This window comes from Chenopodium quinoa, unplaced genomic scaffold (genome assembly GCF_001683475.1).
Source record: "Chenopodium quinoa cultivar QQ74 unplaced genomic scaffold, ASM168347v1, whole genome shotgun sequence".
Classification (NCBI taxonomy): domain Eukaryota; kingdom Viridiplantae; phylum Streptophyta; class Magnoliopsida; order Caryophyllales; family Amaranthaceae; genus Chenopodium; species Chenopodium quinoa.
Window position 1 is genome coordinate 3,020,269 of NW_018744151.1, and position 8,253 is coordinate 3,028,521.

Below are 8,253 nucleotides of genomic sequence, written 5' to 3' on the forward strand. Positions count from 1 at the left end.
GAAAGTTTTACAATTTACAATTTTCTTAATTATTGTGAAAAAACCCTTTGTATTGTGTGATGAAGGAAATATATACGAATAATTATGAGTATGTATATTATTAAAGTAACCTAATTTATAGTCAAGTGGGCTTTATTTAAAAGAAAAAAAAAACTTAAAAATATTGTATTAGCCAAGTGGTTGTCTAGTGTATGTAGGGCTATCTTCATTCTTTAATAATTATGATCTTGTGCATAAATATATTATCATTATTATTGATTCAATAACATTCATTCATTCATTTCATTATAAAGAGGAGTGAGTTTGAAAGAGAGAGAGAGATAGAGAGAGATAGAATAATGGAGTTTCATAAACGAAGCTTACTCTCTTTGCTTCCTGTTCTTGCTTCCATTATCTTCTTCTTTCTTAAGTTCTCTATTAAGGTTTGTTCTTTTTTTCCCTTTCCTTTTTTTTTTTAGATTTTTTTTTCTTCAACATATTGCATGTTTCTATTTGAAAGAGTTATCTCTGCCCTTTCGAATTCCCTGATAATTGCACCGTCTAGTTAAATTACGTGAGAAAATCAATTACTGACTTATTCCATTTGTATTACTTCCTTGCATTATAGTTGACGGATTATTATAATTATTAATTATCGTGACTGTTTTTACGGTACTTTCTCTGTCCTTTAATTCCTCATATAATAGAGAGAAGTAAAAATTTAATTAATGGAAGAAGGGAGTAAAATAAAAGTTGGAATGTTATTTTATTCTATAGGTTACCATAGACTTATGGAGTACGTATGTATGTATTTTTTCTGGTACTTGTAATGTTATTGGTTAAGTGAATTGAATCTTGAAAATTGATTTAATCTTTATTTATTGCTATAATACATTTGACGGAATATATTTTTAATAAGTTAGACAATGACTTGAGTGCGTGTACGGTGTATCAAAAGTCTAAACAAGCATATTTTTCAGGTTCCTTGCATATACAAATAGTAATTCATATTATAGGCATAATTTCAATGTTTTCTATACTTGATATTCTCTAATCAAATAGGGTTCTTTTTAAGAAAAAAAAAAACACAAATTTTTATGTGATCGAGGTCTGAGGTTATTTATTCAGGGATAACCCTTGACCTGAATAAATAACCCTTATATAAATAACCCTTATGTTAGTTGAATTTATATATTTGCTAGTTGCTACGGTATATTGATTTCCAATGAACAATAATAGTTTACTAAAAAAAAAAAAGAAAAAAAAAACAATAATATCTTTTAAAATAGGAAAATATTATCATTTTAGCTGATTTTTCGAACTTGATATATTTGCGAAATCTTCCAAACATGTCAACAAAATTAACTCGATTATAATTCAATCTTATCTTATGTGAAGTATTAAGTAGACAGTGATGATTTATGGCTTCAATCTTATCTAATTTGAAGATTAATTTTGTTCCACGAATTATATTATCATGATGACCACTATCTACAATATAATTATATATCAACAGTTACTTTTTTTGCTCATTTTATTGGTAGGATAGAGGTCCAAAACAAAAATTAAAAATTACTCGTGGTTTTTTTTTTTTTTTTTTTGAAAGAAAAAATTACTCGTGGTTTTGATTGAGTATTTGAATGTAATCCAATTGAGAGTGGATAAGCTATTCATCTATTATTTCAAGATATATGGTCGTTTATATAATTTCTCCCAACTTTTTTTTTCAACATTCTATTGGCACATACATAAAGAAATAAAAATAAAATGAGAGAATATGAAGTGTAAACGAACAACTTTAGTAAAATTAATTTTTACTAACTCGTTAGAAGATTTTAAACCATCTAAATATCCTTACGTGTCTAATTTCTTATAGATTAAAAGTTTACCAAAAGCATGTACAATTGTGAGAATAATATACTAGTACAAGATCGAAAATTTTTCCTGTTTTTTTTTTTTAAATTGTAAGGATTATATTTAGTTGTAAGAATATGTAATTTTCCTAATTTCTATGATTCTCAATTTAAAACCATAGGCAAATGTAATGGCTGAATTCCATACTTTATGTAATCCTTTGTCAATTTGAAGTATAATAGTAAGGCTGTGTTCAATTCAAATTGTTTTTGCATATTTGATTTCAAACTTATTTTTAATTTTGATCTGATTTTTTTTTTAATCTGAGTTGATTGTTTGATTTAATTAAACTTTGATCTTATATTTACAATTATTAACTGTATAAGGAAATAAAACTATCAAATGAGGTCTTATTAGGTTTGAATTAATATTTGTTATTCATATTTTTTTCATCACAAGATTAAAAATATTTTCATCACAAGATTAAAAATACTTAGGGATGAAAATCACAAATAAAACAATAAAGTATAATTTAAACTTATATTATTTTATGTTTTGATGTGAAATAAGACCATGAGTAATACGGGGAATATCTTCAGACAAAGTGAGCTAAACATAATGTAACACACATCTCGTGAATATAAAAAGTTGCACAGTACGTACTCCGTATTTTGTTTTTGCTTTTACATGCATATAGACTAATTTTTTCAATTCCAACCTAAATTGGTCTTCATAAAGTCTTGGGAACGAATTGTGGTGTAGAAAACTTTGTGATGGTTGAAAAACATATACTCTGTTAGATATGTGATTTGAAATCAATTTGCATAAATATCTTTTACTCTCTCCGTCTCTAAATTATATTCCTATTTATAGCATTTATTCCTCACATAATAGAGGAAAACATGAATGTAATTTAGGGATGGAGGGAGTAAATGTTTTTGTGTGTTTATGAAAAACATTATTAGTTTATGTTAAAATTTTTGTTACTATAAATCTATAATAACAGTATGCACACATAGAGTACATTGCAAATAATAATACAAAGTAATAACAATCCAAAAAATACAAAACTTAATAATTATACATTTTCTACTACATTTTTTTTTAAAAAAAAAAAAATTATATTTTATCTTAAGTGTTTAATCGCTGACCAGAAGTATGGGGCCTATTTTATGCATGGTGGGTTGGTGTGGGTCGTGTATGACCGGTGAGTGCTGATTGTGGTGGACATCTTTGCAGACTACTCCTTGGCTTTTAGCTAGCTAATTAATCTATATTTTCCAGCATAATATCTACGCCATTTCATAATTATATCATTTTTAGAATATTATACTACTAGCTAGTTGCAAGGCCTTTGGTATTTTTCAGGCTGATTACATATATTTTTGGTTATTTTTTTTAGAAAAAGCTATCATATAAAGATAAATTTATCTTAATTTGTAGCAATACATTTTAATATAATCATCTTTTCATAATATCTAACTATTGACGATAAAAATACTTATATGTGATCAGTAGTCAGCCATAATGAAAATTTTTCGTTAGCTACAAGGGGTTATTTTGTTAGTATTATAGAGACTTTTTAGTTAGTAATTTAGAGATAACTTGGCTAGCGATACACAAAATACGCCGTTTTTCTTATTAATAGTTGAAATTTAGGGTCTGTTCTCATACGTTGAAATTCAATTCAGTTCAGTTTAGTTTAGTTCCTAATTTGCTTCTCTTATAAAATATTCATTTCAATTCAGTTCAGCTCAGCTCAGTTCAGTCAATGAGAACAGACCCTTAAATATATTACTCCGTATTGAGTAATATTTATTTTTATACATAAAAAGTAGAAAGGTTGCGGCTAAACAAAAGACACAAAGCAAAACAAAAATACCTTATACTTATTGTATTTATTTACAAACTAAAAAAACAAAGGTGCATGCAAATAAGTGTGAATGACAGCACGAGCATGTCTAAATCCACTTGCCGTAAACACCAAAAAGAATAAGAACAAAGAATCTTTTACATATCTCCTAATTTAAATAATAAACTATTCGTAATTATAAAGTAAACAACAAATTTGGAAAGTAAAGATCCAACTTGCAAACGTCTCTCATTGGTCCCTTACATCACGGAGCATTTTGATTCCTTTCCTTTTTTCTATTATTATATCCCAAGGATTCCCGTGGTCCCGCTCTTCTTTTGAAAAATTTCTCATACAACGGTTCACATATATATACGTATTAATACTAACACATAAAAAATACATGTTTTTAATTGATCGACATGAAAATTAAGTACTCTCAAATCAACTAATTAACTAATAACAATATACTAGTTCGAGATAATAAGATATTTTAGATATACAACGATTACATTAAATAAAATAAAGACTTCTGCAGTCATAATATGATAAAATAATAAAGTATATTGTATAAAAAAAGGACCTAATCTTTTTTAGTCAAGTGGTTGTCCCCCTCTAGTGCGTAGGTCTAAGTATCTTTGTTTTGTGTATATATATTTATTCGATTTATTATATCATACGTTGATTCATTATATTTTTTGATTCATTAATTTTATAGAGAGAGATCTTAGAGAGAGAGAGAGTGTGAGTGAAAAAAAAAGAAAAGAGAGAAAATAATGGAGTTTCAAAAACGGAGCTTCTTCTCTTTACTTCCTGTGATTGCTTCCATTCTCCTTTTCTTTCTTAAGTTCTCTCTCAAGGTCTGTTCTTTTTTCTCCAATTTTTTTTTAATTTTTTTTCGACGTTTCTTTTATCACATTTGCTCTTTTTTATTTCATGTTTATGATACGAGGGAATCCTCAACAATTACTCGATTTAGTTATTTTCAATATCGATGATACGTTACTAGATTGTTCTTCTGTTTCGTTATTGGAGAGAATCTTTTTTTATTTTTATTTGCACATGTATAATCTTTGATTTTGCCTTTATTTTATTTAATATTATTTCTTGGTGCAAAGGTTTAGGGGATACTATTTCTTGGTGGGGTAAGTTAGAATCATGAAGTTTAGGGCTTCATGTTCTTCTATTGGTTTAGAATCATAAAGTCTAGGGCTTTATTTGGATTCTATTGGTTTATTATTTTGATTAAACATTTAATTACTAAAAACGAGCTTATAGGGTTTAGTTTATATCGGGTTGTTATTATATAGCTAGTTGTTATCGAAAGATATTCTCAAATACAAACACATTTGTAGGAAACAAATTCGAGATTCCAGAGTAATAGATCCAACAATAATACGTTTTGTGGACGTTATTTTAGCAGAGGGTTAAAATGAGGTTTTGATTAGTCAATACCACCCTAAAATACCTCATCAAAGTGATTGTCTTACTAGTTATTTTTACCACTTTTTACGAATTTTTTATGGGTAGTTTACGGTTGTTATACAATGCAAGTTGCAAAGTGTTTGGAGAAGTCTGAGTTCTTGTTAACCGCACAAAAATAGTATACTTAAAAAAATAAAAAAAAAACTACTGTACTTTATAAAATTTAATAGAAAAAAGCACTAACGACCAAATTCATGCACATGAATAAAATGGTCAAATATTACGGCACTACTCAAACTTTTTTCAAATGTCATTTTAAAGTAATCTTTAATTCGTATCAAATTAGAATCTTAAACTGTAGTGGTAGTTGGATTCAATTTTCAATTGATTCTTTTTTCACTTTATATTATCCTGTGTTTCAATTTGTAATTTACAATCCTTCTTTAATAACACATATATCATTTAACTTATAATTCTTCCGTTTAAAAAGTTGTCACATTTTCTTTTTTGTATTTTGTTCGTAAGGAAATTACCTTAATGTCTGTCTACTCCGTACTTATCGATTTAATACTACTATGATAAGGTAATACTATTATATGGGAAATGAGACGGTGTGTTTAAGGGACAGATCGAGTAATTTATTCGCATGAGTTGTTAGCCAACACGTTTCAAATGAGCTGTATAAATCAAGGGCGGACCAGTAGTTTTGTAGCTGTACTTTGGTCTAAATCGGTCCCAATTCTATCAAAATATTCTATACTATTGATGGTTGCAACTTTTGCAATATAAAGAAATAATGAATCACAATAACTTTAGCACCACTATGTTGATGTGATATGATAGGACTAGTTTCTCATCTTAACCAATTCTATATTCTAAGGTTGTACGTAGTATGTAGCAAATGGAACATAAAAAAATCATGTTAACTAACATTCCATGGCCTAAGGTCATTTTAGTCCCTTCTTCCTTTCGAGCAGAATATCAAGGGTCGAGTTTGATCAAGCTCATTTTGGGGTATTACCTTTAATTATGTAGTTGGCTAGTTCTCAAACTTTATCAAACTCGACCCTTGATAATAACATAAGGGGCGGGGTAATACCCAAAATGAACTTGCTAAAATTCGAGCATAGTGTTGATATACTACATTATGCATTAACTTATAGTGTTATAATTGTGCATAGTAAAAAAAGCTTAAAATTGTGTTAGTACCTTTATTATACTTCAATATAATCATAAACATGAACAATTAATAACTTGGAATAATTTGATGATATTGTAGACTGCTCCAAGTGGATGTAGCCTTCTACATCACAACCATTACTGGATATCTAGCAAGCGGATTGTAACGCAGGACGGTGTCATTTCTGGTGCAGGTTTGTTTGTAACACTCATAATTTTTTTCCACTTAAAGATGGTTTTTAGTTTACCTTGATTGTATTTGACATGATCATACGCGAAAGTTAAAGAAAGAAGCTAAGAAACCTCGTCACTAATTAAACTTTTTCCATAACTACCAATTAATCATATTTCTTCAATGTGCACAATCTAAACAGTTGAGATAAAAGATGGCAAAGTCTTTAGCCTTGTTAAAGAAGAAGATTGGCATGGATATATCAGGAAGGGTCAAATAGTTGATTTTGGGGAGGCTGTTGTCATGCCGGGCCTAATTGATGTGTAAGATATCTACCCGAGAGACCTGCATTGCATTCGCATCATTTTTACTTAATAACGAACTAACATAAGTTGAATCCTTTCGTGTAATCTTGTGCTTCATAGATGAATATAAGTTCAATCTTGTTCCTTTCATCTCAAGGAGCAAGTGGAATCAGTGCTAGACTAAGACTTTCTTGATTAGTTAATCTCAATGAAATGTTTTTTTCCTTTATTTTCAACAACTGATTTGTTTTCCTGACTCCAGGCACGCGCATTTGGATGATCCTGGAAGAGAGGAGTGGGAAGGATTTCCTTCTGGTACCAGAGCTGCTGCTGCTGGTACTAACATATTTCCCATGTTTTGTGATTGCAATTCCCTTTCATCTGTATGCTACACTATGCTGGTTGTTAAGCATATATCGAAACTGAATAATGTTTTGACAGGTGGGATAACAACCCTGATTGACATGCCTTTGAACAGCGAACCTTCAACAGTTTCAGAGGAAACTCTTAAGCTTAAGGTAATGATTTATGCAAACTTTCCATTTTGTTATTTGAGCAAAGTTATAAAAAAGCTGCTAATTAGTCCTTGTCTTGTCTAAGGCATTACTACATAATTGTCTTTTACATTCATTACATATAATTAAACTAGCTGTCTGTGTGAAAAGCTAATTTTAAATTTTATCTGTGTTGAACAGATCAATGCTTCAAAGAACAGAATATTTGTTGATGTTGGTAAGCTTCAAAAGCCTTGTTGTAACTTTTTTCCCTTATGTGTGTGTGACAAATAGAGTTTTTAACGTGGGATCATTGATATAGGTTTCTGGGGTGGTCTAGTGCCTGATAACGCCCTCAATGCCACTGCTTTAGAACGTTTCCTTAGAGCTGGTGTTCTCGGTTTAAAGGTAAGAATGTCATTGTGATTCATTTGTCTGTGCATGAGTTTTGCATTTAGTTTTGGAGCTTTAAGTGCCATAATCATTTACTAACACTCTTTCGGTCCTACAGTCTTTTATGTGTCCATCAGGAATCAATGACTTTCCCATGACAAACATTACTCATATTAAGGTGATTATTATCTTCCTTAGTATTCTTCTCTGTTCTGTTTTCCCCTGCTTGGATACCACTATGCTTCTTCTACGTTTGTATTAACGTTGAACCTGTATATTGGTTCTGTAGGAAGGACTGTCTGTATTGGCTAAATTCAAAAGACCATTGCTCGTACATGCAGAAGTTCAACTAGATATAGCAGACAAGTCAGTGAAGGACGATAACAAAGATGCTCGATTATATTCAACTTACCTTGAGACAAGACCCCCATCAATGTGAGTTATATCTTATCTTATTATGCTAATGAATGTAGATTTTTCAGCCTAAAATACATAGATGATCCCTCATGCAAGGAGTGTTACTGTTTCTTAACTAGTCTATAGATTGGATGTTGCTCGTACTCTTATTGAACTGTCATTACTCTTTACTATGCTAGGGAG

At 29.7% G+C, this 8,253-nt stretch overlaps 1 protein-coding gene across 2 annotated transcripts in view; it reads left to right on the plus strand.

Annotated features, from left to right (window-relative positions):
- Window positions 1-283: 283 nt before the first annotated feature.
- Window positions 284-8,253, plus strand: part of LOC110693605 (allantoinase-like) — an 11,311-nt gene continuing 3,341 nt past the window's right edge. The window contains exons 1-10 of one of the 2 annotated variants that reach the window (XM_021870744.1): window positions 284-422; window positions 6,390-6,483; window positions 6,664-6,784; window positions 7,029-7,102; window positions 7,208-7,284; window positions 7,462-7,498; window positions 7,583-7,668; window positions 7,772-7,831; window positions 7,943-8,088; window positions 8,250-8,253. The exon at window positions 8,250-8,253 is cut by the window's right edge and continues 123 nt beyond it. In XM_021870744.1, coding sequence (XP_021726436.1) covers window positions 339-422; window positions 6,390-6,483; window positions 6,664-6,784; window positions 7,029-7,102; window positions 7,208-7,284; window positions 7,462-7,498; window positions 7,583-7,668; window positions 7,772-7,831; window positions 7,943-8,088; window positions 8,250-8,253 — 783 coding nt within the window. In that variant the 5' untranslated portion in view covers window positions 284-338. Of the gene's footprint in view, window positions 423-4,351; window positions 4,546-6,389; window positions 6,484-6,663; window positions 6,785-7,028; window positions 7,103-7,207; window positions 7,285-7,461; window positions 7,499-7,582; window positions 7,669-7,771; window positions 7,832-7,942; window positions 8,089-8,249 lie in introns of those variants that run through there. The other variant, XM_021870743.1, reaches the window with a different exon arrangement.